Genomic DNA, 22203 nt, shown 5'->3' on the forward strand with positions numbered 1-22203 from the left:
TAATGCAGCTACATGTTCAGAGAGCAGGGAGCCGCGCACACTGCTTAGCGCTGGCTCCTTGCTCTCCTAGCTGCTGTACACATCGGGTTAATTAACCCGATGTGTACAGCAGCTACATGTGCAGAGAGCCGGAGCCGGCAGCACAGGCAGCGTGAGAGCTGCAGAGGCTCGTAACTAAGGTAAATATCGGGTAACCACCTTGGTTACCCGATGTTTATCTTGGATACAGCTTACCTCAGCTGTCAGATGCCGGCTCCTGCTCGCTTCATTTGTCGCTCTCTCGCTGTCACACACAGCGATCTGTGTGTCACAGCGGGAGAGCGGCTTTGAAGAAAACGAACCAGGGCTGTGTGTAACGAGCAGCGATCTCGCAGCAGGGGCCAGATCGCTGCTCATTGTCACACACAGCGAGATCGCTAATGAGGTCACTGCTGCGTCACAAAAAGCGTGACTCAGCAGCGATCTCGGCAGCGATCTCGCTATGTGTGAAGCACCCCTAAGGCGTCCCCCTCAGGTGTATCAAGGTTAAGGGCGAAGTCAGGGTCAGAGCCCTGAGCTCCCACTTCCGCCTCGTCTTCCTGAGAGTCCTCAAGCTGGGATCCCGAGCAGCGTGAGGAAGTCAGGGAAGAGTCCCAGCGAGACCGCTTAGCCGGTCTGGGACTGCGGTCCGGGCAGGAGTCCTCCGCCTGAGACCTAGGGGCCAACCTGGGAGCGCGCTGCGGCGCGGACCGAGAGGGGCCTGGAGGAGACAAGCTAACAGGGGCCGGGGCCTGTGGAAGGTCCGGTCTGGACTGCAATGCCTCAAGGAGTTTAGAAGACCATTTGTCCATAGACAGTGCAATGGATTGGGAAAGTGACAGAGAGTTTCTCAGCAAAAAAGGCCAACACCGGTGACTCTGTCCCTGCAGCCTGCTCAGGGGGAGCAGGGGGGGTCTACATGAGCCGAGGGGCCCACCAGTGCCCGAGGCCCCGGCTGAGCAAGCGAGGCAGGAGTCGAGCATTGCTCACAGTGAGGGTAGGTGGAACCCGCAGGTAACATAGCCCCACAAAAGGTACAGGCCGCGAAAAAAACCCTGTGCCTTAGTAGCTTTGCTCCTTGTGGACATGCTGTTGTCTCCTAGGAGAGTGACCACTGAGGGTATACGGGAAAAGGGTATACAGCCTGACCGAAATATTATATATATGTATGTATGTATGTATGTATGTATGTATGTATGTATGTATGTATGTATGTATGTATGTATGTATGTATCTATGTATCTATGTATCTATGTATCTATGTATCTATGTATCTATTCCGGCACCCTAGGGGGACCAGCACCGGGTGACCGGTGTGGCTTACCGACCGCTAAGGAGCGGAGTGTGTCCTCCAGATTCCCTGTCGTGGATCCCCCGGAGCTGCAGAGCTGTTCACTGAGAAGCATCCACCGGCAGAAGCCAGAAAATGGCCGCCGGAGCTCTCAGGGGAGGAGTGGGGCCGGGGCGGCGCCAGCAAAGAGCGGGAATCTGGGGTCCCCACAGTGGTCAGTGAGGGGGGAGGAAAACATGCAGGATGCTCCAGCCCTCACATCCGACGTCATGTCGGTAATCCCGCCCTTACCCCTGACAGGCAGGCCCGGGGGCGGGATTTTCGCGACTAGGCCGCGGTGAAGCCGGGGACTAAATTTGAGGCCGCGCCCGACAAGCAGGCACGGTCGGCGCGGAAGTCCACCGGCCTCCTCAATTTCACAACTACCGCGGCTTCCGGGAAGAAGGTGCGCTCCCTGCACAGTCCCCTATGGGGACACAGAGTACCTTTAAGTTGCAGGGCCCGGTCCCTGAGGTTGAAGAGGCTCCGGTCCGGCAGGTTCCACCAGGGGCTGCGGATGGAGCACGGTCCCAGCAAATGGATGACCGCTCTGGATCCCACTTCTCCCAGAGCCGCATAAGGGATGGTGAAGGAGACGGCATGTGGCTCCAGCCTCCGTACCCGCAATGGGTACCTCAACCTTAACAACACCGCCGACATAGTGGGGTCAGAAGGGAACATGCCGGGGGCCCCGTGGGGGCCCTCTTTTCTTCCAACCGACATAACTAAGTATGAGAATGCATGAGTGGATGTGTGCCTCCTTCCACACAAAGCATAAAACTGAGGAGCCCGTGGTCCACGGGAGGGTGTATAGGCAGAGGGGAGGGGTTACACTTTTTAAAGTGTAATACTTTGTGTGGCCTCCAGAGGCAGAAGCTATACACCCAATTGTCTGGGTCTCCCAATGGAGCGACAAAGAAAAAAAAGAAAAGAAAAACCTAAATATGGCAATATTGACAGAAAAATAATAATAATAATAATAATAATAAAAAAAAAAAAAAAAAAGTTCTAATTCTTATAAGGAGAGGAGGAAAAACCTAAAATGACAAATGGAAAAATCGCCCGGGGATGAAGAGGCTGAATATTTACAGTAAAAAATTTTATGGCAAACTAAAAGGAAGAGGGGTAACGTGGGTGCACCTGGCTTCATAGGAAAAGATAAAGCAAATAGGATGCAGGAATGCTCAGGCTTTAAAGGTTGTAAGGTTGTGCCAGTCTTTTATAGTGACACTCCGAGATATGACAAGTCCTTCAGCTGCAGGTAATTCAGGTCACAGTAGGAGAAAAGGAACCTACAATCATGGTCATCAGTATGCATTCACTCTGATGGCAAAGATCAACCACAGTGCCCTTCTATTCTGCAGTGCCATAATGCTGAGCTGTAATGGTGCCTCTGAAAAGCTTTAGGAGATGCTCCTCAGGGGCTGGTGTAAGACCCTATGCTCTAAAACAATCTAGGTATGAAAGTTGCTCAGTTACCAGACATGGCCAATTTTTCCACGTTTTAATAAAACAATTTCAGTTTGGTACACAGCTCAGATAACGTGCATCTGCTCCTCACCCAACACGACCACACACTCTCCGGACAAGAGCGGGTCAGCTGCATGTATTTCTATGCACCTGAGATGCTTCAGTCCATAAAGTGTGCGGCCATGCCGAGTGATGCGATGTGACACTCACGAAAGTCTCTTGCAAGTATGACTCCTGCCTTAGGAGGTGATCTGCCTGTGCCAATTAGGCCCTGTGCGTACTAGAAAATGGAATTTTCTTAAGAAAATTCCGCAGTCTCTGAAAGATTTCCGCACCCGCGGAAAAAAAAAAAAAGCAAAAAAAAAAAAAACGCACCGAAATCCGCATGCGTTTTGGTGCGGTTTTTCCGCGGGTTGGTACATGTGTTTTAATGCATTCAATGCAATAAAGCACATTGAAAGAGAAATAAATAAAAAAAAAAGTCATGACAGAGGGACAGACAGAGGGACAGACAGAGGGACAGACAGACAGAGGGACAGACAGACAGAGGGACAGACAGACAGAGGGACAGACAGACAGAGGGACAGACAGACAGAGGGACAGACAGACAGAGGGACAGACAGACAGAGGGACAGACAGACAGAGGGACAGACAGACAGAGGGACAGACAGACAGAGGGACAGACAGACAGAGGGACAGACAGACAGAGGGACAGACAGACAGAGGGACAGACAGACAGAGGGACAGACAGACAGAGGGACAGACAGACAGAGGGACAGACAGACAGAGGGACAGACAGACAGAGGGACAGACAGACAGAGGGACAGACAGACAGAGGGACAGACAGACAGAGGGACAGACAGACAGAGGGACAGACAGACAGAGGGACAGACAGACAGAGGGACAGACAGACAGAGGGACAGACAGACAGAGGGACAGACAGACAGAGGGACAGACAGACAGAGGGACAGACAGACAGAGGGACAGACAGACAGAGGGACAGACAGACAGAGGGACAGACAGACAGAGGGACAGACAGACAGAGGGACAGACAGACAGAGGGACAGACAGACAGAGGGACAGACAGACAGAGGGACAGACAGACAGAGGGACAGACAGACAGAGGGACAGACAGACAGAGGGACAGACAGACAGAGGGACAGACAGACAGAGGGACAGACAGACAGAGGGACAGACAGACAGAGGGACAGACAGACAGAGGGACAGACAGACAGAGGGACAGACAGACAGAGGGACAGACAGACAGAGGGACAGACAGACAGAGGGACAGACAGACAGAGGGACAGACAGAGGGACAGACAGAGGGACAGACAGAGGGACAGACAGAGGGACAGACAGAGGGACAGACAGAGGGACAGACAGAGGGACAGACAGAGGGACAGACAGAGGGACAGACAGAGGGACAGACAGAGGGACAGACAGAGGGACAGACAGAGGGACAGACAGAGGGACAGACAGAGGGACAGACAGAGGGACAGACAGAGGGACAGACAGAGGGACAGACAGAGGGACAGACAGAGGGACAGACAGAGGGACAGACAGAGGGACAGACAGAGGGACAGACAGAGGGACAGACAGAGGGACAGACAGAGGGACAAAAGGATAGATAGATCATGGATAGATAGATAGAAGGATAGATAGATAATCAATAGATAGAGGACAGATCAATCAATCGATAGAGTCCCTGTGAGGACACACTGCAGTTCTCACGAGTGGTAGTGTGTTCACATTACCGACCGTGAGAAATTACCTGTAATTACCTCTGCAGTCTCGTTACAAGGCTGCATTGAGTATGTCAATCGCGGCTGGATGCAAGCGTCGTGGGACCTCGGTGGATTACGCCGGAGCTGTGTGTTGGGAAGGGTTAATAAAGTGGTGAAGAAGGGAATTTTGTTACTTACCGTAAATTCCTTTTCTTCTAGCTCCTATTGGGAGACCCAGACGATTGGGTGTATAGCACTGCCTCCGGAGGCCACACAAAGCAATTACACTAAAAAGTGTAAGGCCCCTCCCCTTCTGGCTATACACCCCCAGTGGGATCACTGGCTCACCAGTTTTAGTGCAAAAGCAAGAAGGAGGAAAGCCAATAACTGGTTTAAACAAATTCACTCCGAAGTAACCTCGGAGAACTGAAAACCGTTCAACATGAACAACATGTGTACCCGAAAAACAACCAAAAATCCCGAAGGACAACAGGGCGGGTGCTGGGTCTCCCAATAGGAGCTAGAAGAAAAGGAATTTACAATAAGTAACAAAATTCCCTTCTTCGGCGCTCCATTGGGAGACCCAGACGATTGGGACGTCCAAAAGCTGCCCCTGGGTGGGTAAAGAATACCTCATGTTAGAGCTGCAAGACAGCCCTCCCCTATATGGAGGCAACTGCCGCCTGCAGGACTCTTCTACCTAGGCTGGCGTCCGCCGAAGCATAGGTATGCACCTGATAATGTTTGGTGAAAGTGTGCAGACTCGACCAGGTAGCTGCCTGGCACACCTGTTGAGCCGTAGCCTGGTGTCGCAATGCCCAGGATGCACCCACGGCTCTGGTAGAATGGGCCTTCAGCCCTGATGGAACCGGAAGCCCAGCAGAACGGTAGGCTTCAAGAATTGGTTCTTTGATCCATCGAGCCAGGGTGGCCTTAGAAGCCTGCGACCCTTTGCGCTTACCAGCGACAAGGACAAAGAGTGCATCCGAACGGCGCAAGGGCGCCGTGCGGGAAATGTAGATTCTGAGTGCTCTCACCAGATCTAACAAATGTAAATCCTTCTCATACCGATGAACTGCATGAGGACAAAACGAAGGCAAAGAGATATCCTGATTAAGATGAAAAGAGGATACCACCTTCGGGAGAAACTCCTGAATGGGGCGCAGCACTACCTTGTCCTGGTGGAAGACCAGGAAGGGAGCCTTGGATGACCGCGCTGCCAGCTCAGACACTCTCCGAAGAGATGTGATCGCTACCAGAAAAGCCACTTTCTGTGATAGTCTAGAAAGTGAAACCTCCTTCAGAGGCTCGAAGGGCGGCTTCTGGAGGGCAACTAGTACCCTGTTCAGATCCCATGGATCTAACGGCCGCTTGTACGGGGGTACGATATGGCAAACCCCCTGTAGGAACGTGCGCACCTTAGGAAGGCGTGCCAAACGCCTCTGAAAAAAGACGGATAGCGCCGAGACCTGACCTTTAAGGGAGCCGAGCGACAAACCTTTTTCTAACCCAGATTGCAGGAAAGAAAGAAAGGTAGGCAATGCAAATGGCCAGGGAGACACTCCCTGAGCAGAGCACCAGGATAAGAATATCCTCCACGTTCTGTGGTAGATCTTAGCGGACGTGGGCTTCCTAGCCTGTCTCATGGTGGCAACGACCCCTTGGGACAATCCTGAAGACGCTAGGATCCAGGACTCAATGGCCACACAGTCAGGTTCAGGGCCGCAGAATTCCGATGGAAAAACGGCCCTTGGGACAGTAAGTCTGGTCGGTCTGGTAGTGCCCACGGTTGGCCGACCGTGAGCTGCCACAGATCCGGATACCACGCCCTCCTCGGCCAGTCTGGGGCGACGAGTATGACGCGGCTGCAATCGGATCTGATCTTGCGTAGCACTCTGGGCAAGAGTGCCAGAGGTGGAAACACATAAGGGAGCCAGAACTGCGACCAATCTTGCACTAGGGCGTCTGCCGCCAGCGCTCCTTGATCGCGAGACCGTGCCATGAAGGTTGGGACCTTGTTGTTGTGCCGGGACGCCATGAGGTCGACGTCCGGCCTTCCCCATCGGCGACAGATTTCCTGAAACACGTCTGGGTGAAGGGACCATTCCCCTGCGTCCATGCCCTGGCGACTGAGGAAGTCTGCTTCCCAGTTTTCTACGCCGGGGATGTGAACTGCGGATATGGTGGAGGCCGTGGCTTCCACCCACATCAGAATCCGCCGGACTTCCTGGAAGGCTTGCCGACTGCGTGTCCCCCCTTGGTGGTTGATGTATGCCACCGCTGTGGAGTTGTCCGACTGAATTCAGATCTGCCTTCCTTCCAGCCACTGCTGGAAGGCTAGTAGGGCAAGATACACTGCTCTGATTTCCAGAACATTGATCTGAAGGGTGGACTCCTGCTGAATCCACGTACCCTGAGCCCTGTGGTGGAGAAAAACTGCTCCCCACCCTGACAGACTCGCGTCTGTCGTGACCACCGCCCAAGACGGTGGTAGGAAGGATCTTCCCTGTGATGAGGTGGGAAGAAGCCACCACTGCAGAGAGTCCTTGGCCGTCTGGGAAAGGGAGACTTTCCTGTCCAGGGATGTTGACTTCCCGTCCCATTGGCGGAGAATGTCCCATTGAAGTGGGCGCAGATGAAACTGCGCAAACGGAACCGCTTCCATTGCCGCCACCATCTTCCCGAGGAAGTGCATGAGGCGTCTTAAGGAGTGCGACTGACTTTGAAGGAGAGCCTGCACCCCGGTCTGTAGTGACCTCTGCTTGTCCAGCGGAAGCTTCACTATCGCTGAGAGAGTATGAAACTCCATGCCAAGATACGTGCGGAGCCGCCGCCTGACCTACACCCCACCTATTGTCTCCTCCCCATAATCCTATAGAATGTAAGCCCGCAAGGGTAGGGCCCTCTTCCCTCTGTACTAGTCTGTCTACTGTAACTTGTATACGTATTTTGTATGTAACCCCCTTCTCATGTACAGCACCATGGAATTAATGGTGCTCTATAAATAAATAATAATAATAATAATAATACGTTAGTGATTGGGTCGGTGACAGATTTGACTTTGAGAAGTTGATGATCCACCCGAACGTCTGGAGAGTCTCCAGTGCAACAGTCAAGCTGATTTGGCATGCCTCTTGAGAGGGTGCCTTGACCAGTAGATCGTCCAAGTAAGGGATCACAGAGTGTCCCTGAGAGTGCAAGACTGCTACCACTGCCGCCATGATCTTGGTGAACACCCGTGGGGCTGTCGCTAGACCAAATGGCAGAGCTACGAACTGAAGATGGTCGTCTCCTATCACGAAGCGTAGAAAGCGTTGGTGCTCTGTAGCAATCGGCACGTGGAGATAAGCATCCTTGATGTCTATTGATGCTAGGAAATCTCCTTGAGACATTGAGGCAATGACTGAGCGGAGGGATTCCATCCGGAACCGCCTGGCGTTCACATGCTTGTTGAGCAGTTTTAGGTCCAGAACAGGACGGAATGAGCCGTCCTTTTTTGGCACCACAAAGAGATTGGAGTAAAAACCTTGACCTCGTTCCTGAAGAGGAACAGGGACCACCACTCCTTCTGCTCTTAGAGAATTCACCGCCTGCAGAAGGGCATCTGCTCGGTCGGGATGTGGGGAAGTTCTGAAGAACCGAGGCGGAGGCCGAGTACTGAACTCTATCCTGTACCCGTGAGACAAAATGTCTGTTACCCACCGGTCTTTGACCTGTGGCAGCCAAATGTCGCAAAAGCGGGAGAGCCTGCCACCGACCGAGGATGCGGAGGGAGGCGGCCGAAAGTCATGAGGCAGCCGCCTTGGAAGCGGTACCTCCGGTTGCTTTCTTGGGGCGTGAGTGAGCCCGCCAGGAATCAGAGCTCCTTTGCTCTTTCTGAGTCCCTTTGGACGAGGAGAATTGGGGCTTGCCCGAGCCTCGAAAGGACCGAAACTTTGACTGCCACTTCCTCTGTGGAGGTTTGCTTGATCTGGGCTGGGGTAAGGAGGAGTCCTTACCTTTGGACTGTTTAATGATTTCCGCCAATTGCTCACCAAACAGTCTGTCTCCAGATAATGGCAAGCTGGTTAAACATTTTTTAGAAGCAGAATCTGCTTTCCATTCCTTTAACCACAAGGCTCTGCGCAAAACTACAGAGTTGGCGGATGCCATTGAGGTACGGCTCGTAGAGTCCAGTACCGCATTGATAGCGTAGGTCGCAAACGCAGACATTTGCGTAGTTAGGGACGCCACTTGCGGCACTGCTGGACGTATGAGAGAGTCCACCTGTGCCAGACCAGCTGAAATAGCTTGGAGCGCCCACACGGCCGCGAATGCTGGAGCAAACGACGCGCCGATAGCTTCATAGACAGATTTCAACCAAAGGTCCATCTGTCTGTCATTGGCATCTTTAAGTGAAGCCCCATCCTCCACTGCAACTATGGATCTAGCTGCAAGCCTGGATATTGGAGGGTCCACTTTTGGACACTGGGTCCAGCGTTTGACCACGTCAGGGGGAAAAGGGTAACGTGTATCCTTAAGGCGTTTAGAAAAACGCTTGTCCGGATAAGTATTGTGTTTCTGGATGGATTCTCTGAAGTCAGAGTGGTCCAGAAAAGTACTCAATTTACGCTTGGGATACAGGAAATGGAATTTCTCCTGCTGTGCAGCTGCCTCCTCTGCAGAAGGGGCTGGGGGAGAAATATCCAACAGCCTATTGATGGCCGCTATAAGGTCATTTACCATGGCGTCACCATCTGGCGTATCCAAATTGAGTGCGGCGTCAGGACAAGACTCCTGATCACCCACCTCTGAACCCTCATATAGGGACCCTTCTCGCTGAGACCCTGATCCGCGTGATGACGTGGAGGGTCTCTCCCAGCGAGCTCGCTTAGGCGGACTGGGACTGTCATCGGAGTCAGAGCCCTCAGCCTGTGATGCCTGGGACCCCCTTGAAGTACGGATTAGTTCCAACTGAGGGGGACCGGGGAACATAGACACAGCAGTGTCTATGGTCTGAGCAACTGGCCTGGACTGCAAGGTCTCCAGGATTTTTGTCATAGTCACAGACATTTTATCAGCAAAGACTGCAAATTCTGTCCCCGTCACCGGGGCAGGGTTCACAGGCGTCTCTGCCTGGGCTACCACCACAATAGGCTCTGGCTGACGAAGTGCCACTGGGACTGAACATTGCACACAATGAGAGTCGTTGGAGCCTGCTGGTAGATTAGCCCCACATGCTGTACAAGCAGTGTATACAGCCCGTGCCTTGGCACCCTTGCGTTTTGCGGATGACATGCTGTTGTCTCCTCAAAGCAATATAGGGTGTACAGCCAAGAAGCGACCTTACAGTGCAGTATATAAATATATCTAGACACAGCAGTGTCTATGGTACAGCGAAAAATATAACACTGTGGCACTAGTGGGGCCGCACGTATGTGCTGCTTACCGCCCGCTTAGCGCGGGTGTGTGGTCGCCAGAAACCCCTAGCCTGGGTCCCCCAGAGCCTGCGTCCGTTCTCCAGCCAGACTGCATGTGTATAATGGCTGCCGGCGTCCTGGGGAGCTGCAAGCCTGGGGGCGGGCCTAGGGCGTGCACAGAGAAAAAGCGCGAAGCCTGTGTCCTACTGTGCTCAGTGAGAGGGTTGGAGCATGTAAATCGTGCTCCAGCCCTCGGCGCTGCCGATTGAACAACGTCTCTCCCCTACCCTGATTGACAGGGTGGGGGGCGTTAACGAAGCGGAGCTAGGCCGCAGAAAGCCGGGGACTAAAGTTAGAAGCGCCGCCGCCGTAAAAGCGCGGTCGGCGCGTCCCCGGCGCACTACAAGTCGCAGCTGCGCCGCCGCTCCAGGGGCGGTCGGCGCGGCGATCCACACACAAAGTCCCCCAGTAATCTGCGGGGACTATAAGCCCAGCGCACAGCGCTACAGTCCCCGGCGCACTAGCACACCCAGCAAGCCTGGGGTGTGCGTGGCCTGCCATACGGGGACACAGAGTACCTGAAAGTTGCAGGGCCTTGTCCCTGAACGGCACTCCCGCTCCACATCCAGCAGGTTCTATGGGTCTGTGGATGGAGCCCGGCCTCAGGGCTTGGTGGCCGGTAAGATCCCACTTCCTCAGAGCCCTTCTGGGGGATGGGGAAGGAAAACAGCATGTGGGCTCCAGCCTCCGTACCCGCAATGGGTACCTCAACCTTACAAACCACAAGTGGGGTGAGAAGGGAGCATGCTGGGAGCCCCATATGGGCCCTCTTTTCTTCCATCCGATATAGTCAGCAGCTACTGCTGACTAAACAGTGGAGCTATGCGTGGATGTCTGACCTCCTTCGCACAAAGCAGAAAACTGGTGAGCCAGTGATCCCACTGGGGGTGTATAGCCAGAAGGGGAGGGGCCTTACACTTTTTAGTGTAATTGCTTTGTGTGGCCTCCGGAGGCAGTGCTATACACCCAATCGTCTGGGTCTCCCAATGGAGCGCCGAAGAAAGAGGGGGCGTTTTTGTTATTTTATTTAAAATAAAAGGATTTTTCGGTGTTTGTGTTTATTCACTTTACTTACGGGTTAATCATGTAAGCTGTCTCATAGACACTGCGATAATTAAGCCTGGACTTAGTGACAGCGATCCGCTGTCACTAACTCGTTATTACCTGGATTGCCACCGCATCACAGCAATCTGGAAGAGCCGGGGACACTCCGGGACTGTCGCATAATGAATGCGACAGTCACAGGGCAGCTGCGGGCTGATATTCTCGGCTGCATGAAGGGGGCGGGGGTGGGGGGCATTATCTCTGGCCCTCGCCCTCCACAGCCTGAGAATACCGGGCCGCCACTGTGTTTACCTCGGCTGGACGGTAAAAATAAGGCGGGGCCCGCATTTTTTTTGTTTTTTTATTTTTATATGTACATTTGATTTCTATGTGCATTCTATAGGTCTGTGTTTGTGTGTGAGTGTGATGTGTGTGTGTTTACACACAGCTCCAATGCCTCTTCCTGTCATAATGACATCACTTCCCTGCAAAACGCAGGCAGTGATGAAAATTATGTCCCGAAAACCGCGAAATACCGCAGGGAATAACGCAGGAAAACGCCGTGAAACGCACAGAATTTGCTACCTGCGTTATTCCCTGCGGGATTTCGCGTTTACATTACAGTCAATGGAGTGAAATCCTGCAGCTACCTGCGGAAAAGAAGTGACATGCAATTGTTTTTGCTGCGGGAATCCCGCAGCAAAACATGCAGCTGTCAAAATCCGCCTAGTGCGCACAGCATTTTTTTTTCCCATAGGATTTGGTGGTGAATCACTGCAGAGATGTTATGAACATTTTCTGCAGCAAAACATGCAGCAAATCCGCGGGAAATCTGCGGTAAAATCTGGCAAGTGCGCACAGGGCCTTACAGTAAGAAATCCGATCACCATTAATAAGTCATATATTCTTGTGCAAATTGAAGACTACTAATTTTTTTCATTTTATTAGTACAAGCATGAAGCAAAGAATTTTAATGAAATGACTTGTCTTTCTAACAAAAGTATCAGTCAGGTCTACATGTACCTTACTCAAAAATTACTTTGAGAAGTAACAAACACGTACCCTGGTTTCAAAGAACTTTTCGAGCACTTGCAGTTCCTCTGGCTTCCACTGCCCAGCATTTTCAGGTGTCACTTTCAGTTGCAGAGTCTGGTTCGTCGTGGGGTTAAGAGCCACTCGACACTTTAGAACCTCTGTCTTGAACATAATAACGCCTGGCTCATTGGAGTTTATGAGCTGCAGCTGAAAGAAGGAAACATACCGTAAGGACACAAACTGGTGCCTGTTAACATTTTTAATCATATAGGCACTTATACTTTATTCTAAATAAAGTCATAATTATATCCAACCTAAAATGAACAATAGGACCATAAATGTTTGTGTGTATACGTACAGTTTCCTGCTGGATTATCCTTTGAAGATGCCGCCTCATGTTTACAGAGCCAAGAAACCTCTCAAGAGGAGAACACAGGTAGCTTCCTGCCAAGGCTGGTGCTAACCCCGGCGTTGGAGACGGTAGTAGAAGTACGTGCAAGGCACTGTGCGTGAGGATCGTAGGGATAGATGCAGCCCAAGGACGTTGAGGTAGCTTGCGAGGTGGAGGCATATTTGTCGGCAAAGTTTGGGAGCCTAGAAAGAAATAGAAAATTTAAAGTACGGGCAGACTTTGGTTTCATTAACATTCTTGATTATATGATTCCATTGTCAATATATAAAAGGTCATCACAAGAAAAGGAGACATGAGCAAGCAGAAAATAAGATTACCTGCCCAGTATCATGTGCTGAAACCAGTTGATATGTCAAAAAAACAGAGGAAAAAGTTAGCTCATGAAATAAAAAAAAAAAAAGTATATGTTAATGAAACACTTCAGGCAAAACTGAGGCAATGTGCACACTGTCCTTTAGACTTTGATGCAGAGTCTTCCCAGTCTTAGCCGCTTTGCCATTGTTATTTAAAGGGAATCAATCACCAGGATTTTCATATTTAAATCTAAAGCCAGTGCTATACTGGCACTATCAGGCTGATTCTCTGCATACTTGTAGTGGTCAGCTCGGATGTTTAATTTTTTGAGATTTCAACACCTAAAGTTTATAAAATGAGCTGCTTGTTTAGTGGCAGTTGCAATGGAGCAGATAATATATTCATAGTTATCCCCTCCCTCTGTTAGAATTAGCATAAGTATTATACAAACAATTCACTTTGTCTCTTGCAGGACCTGTGTGAGGACATACCCATGTGACCTGGTATCCAGCTTTGTTGGCTGAGGCCCCGCCCCTTCTGGTCACAGGGGTAAGACCTCACAGGTCCTGCAACAGACAAAGCGCATCATTTGTATAATACTTATGCTAATTCTAACAGAGGGAGGGGACAACTATGAATATATTATCTGTTCCATTGCAACTGCCACTCAACAAGCAGCTAATTTTATAAACTTTACTTTTTTGGATTTCAAAACCTAAACATCCGAGCTGACCCCTACAGGTATGTAGAGAATCAGCCTGATAGTGCCAGTATAGCACTGGCTTTAGCTTATATACAAAAATCCTGATGATTGGTTCCCTTTAACTCTATACTATAAATAAGGCTATGTGCGCACGTTGCGTAATTGCATGCAGTTACGCTGCGATATGCACCGCAGCGTAACTGCATGCGTCCTGCGTCCCCTGCATAATCTATGAAGATTATGCAGGAGCCGTGCGCACGTGGCGTATTAGAGCGCAGCGCTTCGGCTGCTGCCCGAAGCGCGCGTTCTAAGAAGTGACATGTCACTTCTTTCCTGCGCTCTGCCTGCATCCCCTGCTCGGTCTATGGGAGGAGCTGCAGTCAGAGCGCATGAAATCGGCTTTTTTTTTTTCCATTACGGACTGTTTCTGCAGCGATGTGAAGCGCACGTGTGCTGTTCAAATTGCTGCAGAAATTTCTGCAGGGACAGTACGCAACGTGCGCACATAGCCTTATAGACACAACGGGGCAGCTTCCAAACAGAAGCCACATTATGAATGTCACTACTTTTAGCAGCTTCAGGGTTTCCCTTTCTGGTTTTAGCACAAAGAGTTAAAAAAATAAATAAAATTCTATTTTATAAGTGACAGCTGCAAGCTGGTCTTAAAGAAGCACTTCCATCAAAATTTCTATCCTCTTAACATACTGCAATCATATACTTTAAACTGCTTATTTTGCCCTCGTACCCAGTTAATTATTTGCTTTTCTATTAGGTCTATGACATCATGTGATTAATGACAGACTACCTGAATCTTTCCAAGTTCTGTACAGGAAAAAAAACTGGATAAATAACGAAATAGGGTCTTATCCAAGAAAACCAGAAGGCTGAAAAAAATGCAAAAACTGCTCACCCTCGAATTGTGTGACCTACAACCAGTGTATATCGCATGTACAGCTGCTGTACGGACCACAAGGGCTTTGATACAAAATCGAAGGAAAGACAGGAATAAAAACGTGGTTAATCCTGCGCTGCTGTCGGTGAAGGAATCCAATATAAAAGTAGAATTGAAAATAAAAAGGTGGTTTATTCAAAGCGTTTTGAAGTAAACTAAACTTCTTCAGGAAAGGCCACTAATCTCTGTAGAGATGGTTAGGCTTTTCCCTGCACAAGTCATCATTGTAATGTCCTTGACAAGGGGGGGAGGCGCGGAGTAGCTATATAAGGAGTTGTAGAGGGGAATGATATGCAGGGAAAATATATTTCCTATTTCTATATAGAAGTTATAAGGATTCAGCTAGTCTGATTTTAATCACGTGTTGTCACAGACATAATAGGAAAGAGAAGCCCACAGCCATGACTCAGTCATGGGTACGGGATTGAAATAGACCAGGTGAGTGCTGCTAAGAGCAGTTCTACTATTCATATGTGAGGCCGTATGGCACATTTTATAAAAATATTTTAGTGTAGGACTGCCTCTAATGAGATTTGCCGTGACGTGGCGAGGCAGCTCAAAAAATTGCAATTTTTTTGCCAAAAATCTCAAAAAATTTTTATAATAAGTACAGTTTGGAATGTTTAGTGCTGAAGTGCACATTTGGTGCTGGCTTTTTGTTTTTTCTTCATTGAATTGGTCGGTGGTTGACCTCCACCTTGCTATGCACCCCAATTTGGGATGTATTCCATCGGTCTAGATTTTGGCGGTTGGTGACTGTTCACATTAAGTCATCAGGCTTTGTCCACAGGCTATTTACTTCGTGCAGCATTTGCTTGGACCTGTCCCACCCACAGCCATGACTCATGACACATTTGGTGCTGGCTTTTTGTTTTTTCTTCAGAGAAGAAATAAATGGGTAGAAAGGCAAAATTAACAATTCTAAGTACACAGTGCTATACAATATAATGACCAATATATTAAGAGGATAAAAATTTTGATTGGAGTGCTTCTTTAATATGGGAACCATGACAGAAACAGGGGTCTTAGACACCCAGCTGTCATGGCTTGCACCGATGGACACTTAGAACATTGTGCCTCATACTGTAAATGATAGCAGCAGGCAAAGTTCAACTGCACAGGTAGTTGTTGGAGGTAGGTGATTGATGAATAAAGGTCCAGTCACACTAAGCAACTTACCAGCGATCCCAACAACGATAGGGATCGCTGGTAAGTTGCTAGGAGGTTGCTGGTGAGATGTCACACTGCGACGCTCCAGCGATCCCACCAGCAACCTGACCTGGCAGGGATCGCTGGAGCATCGCTACACGAGTTGCTGGTGAGCTCACCAGCAACCAGTGACCAGCCCCCAGCGCCGCGTGGAAGATGCTGCGCTTGGTAACTAAGGTAAATATCGCGTAACCAACCCGATATTTACCTTGGTTACCAGCGCACGGAGCTACACGTGCAGAGAGCAGGGAGCAGCGCACACTGAGCGCTGGCTCCCTGCTCTCCTAGTTACAGCACACATCGGGTTAATTACCCGATGTGTGCAGCAGCTACATGTGCACAGAGCAGGGAGCAGCGCACACTGAGCGCTGGCTCCCTGCTCTCCTAGTTACAGCACACATCGGGTTAATTAACCCGATGTGTGCTGCAGCTAAATGTGCACAGAGCAGGAGCCGGCACTGACAGTGAGAGCGGCGGAGGCTGGTAAAGGTAAATATCGGGTAACCAAGGACAGGGCTTCTTGGTTACCCGATGTTTACTGTGGTTACCAGCCTCCGCAGAAGCCGGCTCCTGCTGCCTGCACATTTAGTTGTTGCTCTGTCGCTGTCACACACAGCGATCTGTGCTTCACAGCAGGACAGCAACAACTAAAAAATGGCCCAGGACATTCAGCAACAACCAACGACCTCACAGCAGGGGCCGGGTTGTTGCTGGATGTCACACACAGCAACATCGCTAGCAACGTCACAAAAGTTATTCGTTAGCAGCGATGTTGCTAGCGATGTTGCTTAGTGTGACGGGGTCTTAAGACTGTCATCATCATTTGCCAGAAATGTTGTGTGCTCCTCTCCAGAGCCCATTCCATTCACCCGTTAAGGGAAAAATTGACAGAAAATGACTTATTTAAAAATTGGTTGTTTAAGTTCACTTCTAAAGTTAACTATTTTTTTTTTTTATCTATTAAAGCAAATCAGAAATCCTAGTCACTAAGCCTAAAGGCATCCATACACATTATACTAAAATCAGCTGAAGCCAGTTTGAAAGTAATGTGTGCGATAGCCACCAACTTTCCCCAACAGATGATGTTGGGAAAGGAAAGGACCCAGTCTAATGAATTTCAAAATCAGATCCTTTAGTTTTCATTGCAGATAAGCCACCACCATAAAAGATTTGTAGCAGCTCTTTCACAAAGAACACACGAGTGCCCAACTGAGCCGAGCAGTCCTGTGTATGTGCAGTCGGGAGAGAGCTGTTGGCCGAACCATCATATGGCCGACAGCTATCTAATGTATGGTGCATTAACACTAGAATAATACATCCTGTTCTATACAGGAAGTACCGTAATCACAGACAGGATTCCAATGAAAAGTAACAATTTTGTATACAGATAACATGGGATCCACCCTTCCAATAGGTGAAGGTAAGGCTGCTTTCACACCTCCGGTTTCTGCAATGCGGCACAATCCGGCAATTTGCAGGAAAATCGCAACAGTTTTTTTTTTTGCTGCCGGTTGCGTTTTTCTGCATAGACTTTAATTAGTGCCGGATTGTGCCGCAAGGCCTTACGTTCCATCCGGTTTTTGCCACATGCGGCAGATTTAGCTGATGCGGCGGCCGGATGTAACGTTGCCTGGCACGTTTTTTCGTGCGGCAAAAAAAAAACACCGCATCGCGCCGCATTCGGCCGATGCGGCGCATTTTTCAATGCATGCCTATGGCGGCCGGATGCGGCAATAACCGCATCCGGCCGCCACATGCGGTTTTTGCCACTGTGCATGCTCAGTAGCATGCCGCAAGCGGCAAAAACCGGACTGGCCGCAAAGGAAAAACGTATGCAAAGGATGCGGTGTATTCACCGCATCCATTGCATAGCTTGCACAGCCGGATTGAGCCGCAGAGCTCAAGCCGGATGTGTGAAAGCAGCCTAAGAGCTCACCTCCTTACAATCCCTTTATAATAAACTTTCCTCAAAAATCTCTCTTGTAGAAAATCAACGCCTCCGAGCCAGAGTATTGTAGCCCATGTCCTTGGCTGCGGAAGAGAGCAGGAAGTCTTAGTTGCTAATGTGAAAATGGCAAGATAGCATTTGTTTCGTTTTTTTTTTGCTTTTTGTTTTGTTTTTTTTTTGTTTTTAACCGTATAAAAAAAAAGGACTTGGAATTTTTTTTTTTTCCTTTTTCCACTTTACTCTTTCCTCACCTTTATAGAGGTGCCATAACCATTTATTCCAGTATAGGGCATGTTTTTTTGTGGAAGGAGTTTTAATTTTGAATGAAGACACCATTTCACTAATAAAGTACTAAAAGACGGCAAAAAAAAAAAAAAATCCAAGTGAGATGAAATGGTGAAAAACAATCAATTCCAATATTGTTGTTTTGTTTTTACAGCGTTCATTCTGCAGGCCTCCACCTGCCATGGTAACTTATCAGCTCCCAACGATCGAATAGCAGGGGGCTGATGGGCACTAGTGTGCATTTAAATAGTACCTATTGGAAGTGGCAATACTAAGTGTCAAAAGTTTTCCCCTTAGACCCCATTTAACACTAGAACTACTGAGGTAGTCATTTTGACTACTTTGCACCATGTATTTCTATATGGGTGTCAAGAGTCCAGTAGTTCTAGTGTTAAATCATTAAACAGCAGTCACAGGCAGATGCTATATAAGAGCCGACATATGCCGCCTATGAAGCAGGTTCAGATCCTGATCCAGTTTCCTACATTTTCATCACCGGATGAAACTGTATGTCATAAGTCAATACAGGGTTAATATGGTGAGACCATGAATACATGATTATTTCTTCAAAAACAAAATAATTTCCTGATGGTATTCAGCATGATAGTATAGGCATTGTAGCCCACAGTCAATGTGCTCTATTGTCACACAAATCAACATGATGTGGCAACGTGGGTGTGGTGGGTCAATGCAGCTAACTGCACTGTAGCGCAACATTGCAGACGAAGCGAACCAGGGCAATGCAAACATATTTTTGCATTTATTTTACATGACAGGATGGGCCGAAATGTTTTTGACTATTGTAGAATTTCTATTATATCTGTTCTAGTGTAATGTATGCATTCCTGATCAGCTGTCAATGCACTAACATTGTCTGGCAAACCAAGATGTAAAGTGAATATGCAATCCTGACAACTGTGCTGTACAAAAAGCTCTAGTAGAGCTATTAACTAGAATCACTAAATGAGAGCATGATTGGAACCACAACATACTTGTTCCAGCTCGAGGGGAGTGAGACACATCAGGGACAGGAGAGTGAAGCGATGGATTTGCTGGTGAAATTCCAGACATGCGAGCAGCTGGAGAAGGACCAGACACTTGAGGAGACCCTGGCCAATTCCCTGCACGTTGGCTAGGTGACATCATGGTGTACGGAGAACTAGGGTCTAATGTACCTGTGCAGGTAGCAAAATGAGATTGTCACATTACCTCCTCTTCTACTTTTGATATATAGGAGTATTAGATAAAGCTGGAATTTGGAAGACAATATAGGTCTGCAGATTCAATTTAAATAAATACAACAACTAAGACTACTAAAAGTTACCTTTATAAAAGTCTTTCACAATGAAATCTTAAAAGATATAAAGATCAAAGTATAGGACACAAGGAGGAAAAAACTGAAGGAGATTTTAGACTATTACTACAGCATTTTAGACACTAAAGTAAACCTGATGTCCAGCAATGAGCACTGGTTATTGAGTTTGTTGGGTAAAAGGTGGCCACAAATTTCATATACAGTCATATTAGAATATTTATCAGCCAACTTTATTTCAAGGAGCTGTGCATATAATAAAAGTGTTCAAGAACAAAACAGAAGAGGAGAGAACTGCTCACAAGAGCTTACAATCTACAGTGGAAGGAGAATTCGGTAATGGTAGAAATGACTCCTATGGCAGAAATACTATGTTTTTTCAGTTAGTACCTGTTCACATTTGTTGGATGTGTGGGTCAGTTTTTTGATATTTCTAGTGAGTCTTTATGACTGAGCACTCCGCCCTAAGACCTGGCTGTGTTCATAACCATTGTAGCAGGAGCCTAGCAGCCCATACATGGAGGTTTGTAGTCCAAATAGTGGCATTTTGCTCAGATACGAATGTTTTTAACCTAGATAGTGGCATTTAAGTTAGGCTCCCGGATTACAGAGATATACCTTGCCGTTGGTTTCCGGTCTTACATGCATTGGCCAATACATAAACTAAATATCTCTGTTTTGCAGTAATGCAGTGCCATATTTTCCCTTGTACATTTTTGGCTTTTTCAGTGTGCAACTGTATGCATTTATAGTTACGATGTTTTTTCAGTTAGCACCTGCTCACATCTGTTGGATGTGCGGGTCAGTTTTTTGATATTCCTATGGCAGAAAATCATGTGAGGATATGAGATTGCATTTGGTGAGGTATCAAGAGATTAAGATAGAGATGTATAATAAAGGACGTTAATAGAACCGCATTCTTTTAGTCATAGATAACATAAGGACTACTCCCTGTGCAATGGATAGACAGTTGAGCAAAAAGATTCACAGGAACCTGGTATAACGGCCATTCTGATAGGAGGTTGGTAGTGCTATGGACTATCTGCCAGCATCTCTGGCACCTCTTGATGACTACGCTCCGCATCATGCCATCGCTGTAGGGTGACACACTATGACTCCGCACTAGCTCAGACAAGATGAAAAGGATGCCAGCAGATTGGAGATTCACAGGGCTCTGAGATGGTGGCTACAGATTAACGAAGTGGCCGCTGAATAAGGCTCTGTGCGCACTGGGAAATGGAATTTTCTTGAGAAAATTCCGCATCCTCTCAAAGATTACCGCACCCGCGGTAAAAAAACGCGGGAAACCGCACCCGAAAACCGCATGCGGTTTGCCGCGGCTTTACCGCGGTATTGTTCGCGGTATTGCCGCGGTTTTGCCGCGTGCGGGTTGGGATGTGCTTTATTGCATTCAATGCAATAAAGCACATTGAAGAAAAAAAAAAAAAAAAAACACATTTAATTCTGATAGTAGATAGACAGAAGAATAGATAGAGGGATAGATAGATAGATAGATAGATAGATAGATAGATAGACAGACAGAGGGATAGATAGATAGAGGGATAGACAGATCGCTGCATTTCCCACGGTCGGCAGTGAGTTCACATTACCGGCCGTGGGAAATGACCGGTAATTACCTCTGCTGTCTGCTGCATTCAGCCTGTGTCTGTGACACATCGCGGCTGGATGGAAGCAGCGCAGGACGCAGGAGCCGGAGCAGTGTGGATTACGCCGGAGCTTTGTTTGGGAGGGGTTAATAAAATGGTGAACGAGGCTTGTTGGTTTTATTTAAAATAAAGGATTTTTCGATGTCTGTGTTTTTTTCACTTTACTTACGGGTTGATCATGTCAGCTGTCACATAGACGCTGCCATGATCAAGCCTGGGGTTAATGGCGGTGGTCCCCCATCACCATTAACCCCTTGTATTACCTTGCTGCCACTGCTACACGGTGGCAAGAAGAGCCGAGGACACGCCGGCAGTGCCGCATAATGCATGCGACAGTGCCGGGGCAGCTGCGGCTGATATTCTCGGCTGCCGGAGGGGGAGTGAGGCGGGGGACATTAACCCTGCCCCTCTCCCTCCCCAGCCTGAGACTACCGGGCCGCCGCTGTGTGCTTACCTCGGCTGGAAGGTAAATATGCAGCGGAGCCCACGTTCTTTTTTTTCTATATTTCCGTTTTCTTTCTATGTGTGTTCTATGTGTCTGTGTCTATGTGTTCTATGTCTGTGATGTGTTCTGTGTCTGATGTGTGTGTGTGTTTACTCTGCACGACTTCCTGTTCCTGTAATGACATCACTTCCCTGCAAAACCGCAAGCAAGTGATGTACATTACCGGAGGTAAACCGCAAAATACCGCAGGGAATAACGCAGGACAACGCAGTGAACCGCACAGAATTTGCTGCCTGCGTTATTCCCTGCGGGATTTCATGATTAACATTGAGTCAATGGAGTGAAATCCCGCAGCGATGTGCGGAAAAGAAGTGACATGCACTTGTTTTTGCTGCGGGATTCCCGCAGCAAAACATGCAGCTGTCAAATTACGCCCAGTGCGCACAGGATTTTTTTCTCCATAGGATTTGCTGGTGATTCACTGCAGAGATGTTATGAACATTTTCTGCAGCGAAACATGCAGCAAATCCGCGGCAAAATCCGCGAAAAATCCGGTAAGTGCGCACATAGCCTTAAAAAGGTATTTTTCCTCAACGTTAGTAGTCAGGAAACGTTTTGGAAAAGAGAAGAGGCAGAGGATAAGGAGAAAAGAAGGGAATTTTGTTTACTTACCGTAAATTCCTTTTCTTCTAGCTCTAATTGGGAGACCCAGACAATTGGGTGTATAGGCTATGCCTCCGGAGGCCGCACAAAGTACTACACTTAAAAGTGTTAGGCCCCTCCCCTTCTGCCTATACACCCCCCGTGCTCCCACGGGCTCCTCAGTTTTGGTGCAAAAGCAAGAAGGAGGAAAAATAATTATAAACTGGTTTAAAGTAACTTCAATCCGAAGGAAA

At 48.5% G+C, this 22203-nt stretch overlaps 1 protein-coding gene across 3 annotated transcripts in view; it reads right to left on the minus strand.

Annotated features, from left to right (window-relative positions):
- MED14 (mediator complex subunit 14) overlaps window positions 1-22203 on the minus strand; it is a 127424-nt gene that overhangs the window by 12294 nt on the left and 92927 nt on the right. For 2 of the 3 annotated variants that reach the window (XM_075335514.1, XM_075335513.1), the window contains exons 25-26: window positions 12439-12674; window positions 12108-12287 (exon numbers count right to left, since the gene is read on the minus strand). In XM_075335514.1, the coding sequence (XP_075191629.1) occupies window positions 12108-12287; window positions 12439-12674 (416 nt within the window). Of the gene's footprint in view, window positions 1-12107; window positions 12288-12438; window positions 12675-18875; window positions 19059-22203 lie in introns of all 3 variants that reach the window. The other variant, XM_075335515.1, reaches the window with a different exon arrangement.

Source organism: Anomaloglossus baeobatrachus, chromosome 2 (genome assembly GCF_048569485.1).
Source record: "Anomaloglossus baeobatrachus isolate aAnoBae1 chromosome 2, aAnoBae1.hap1, whole genome shotgun sequence".
Classification (NCBI taxonomy): domain Eukaryota; kingdom Metazoa; phylum Chordata; class Amphibia; order Anura; family Aromobatidae; genus Anomaloglossus; species Anomaloglossus baeobatrachus.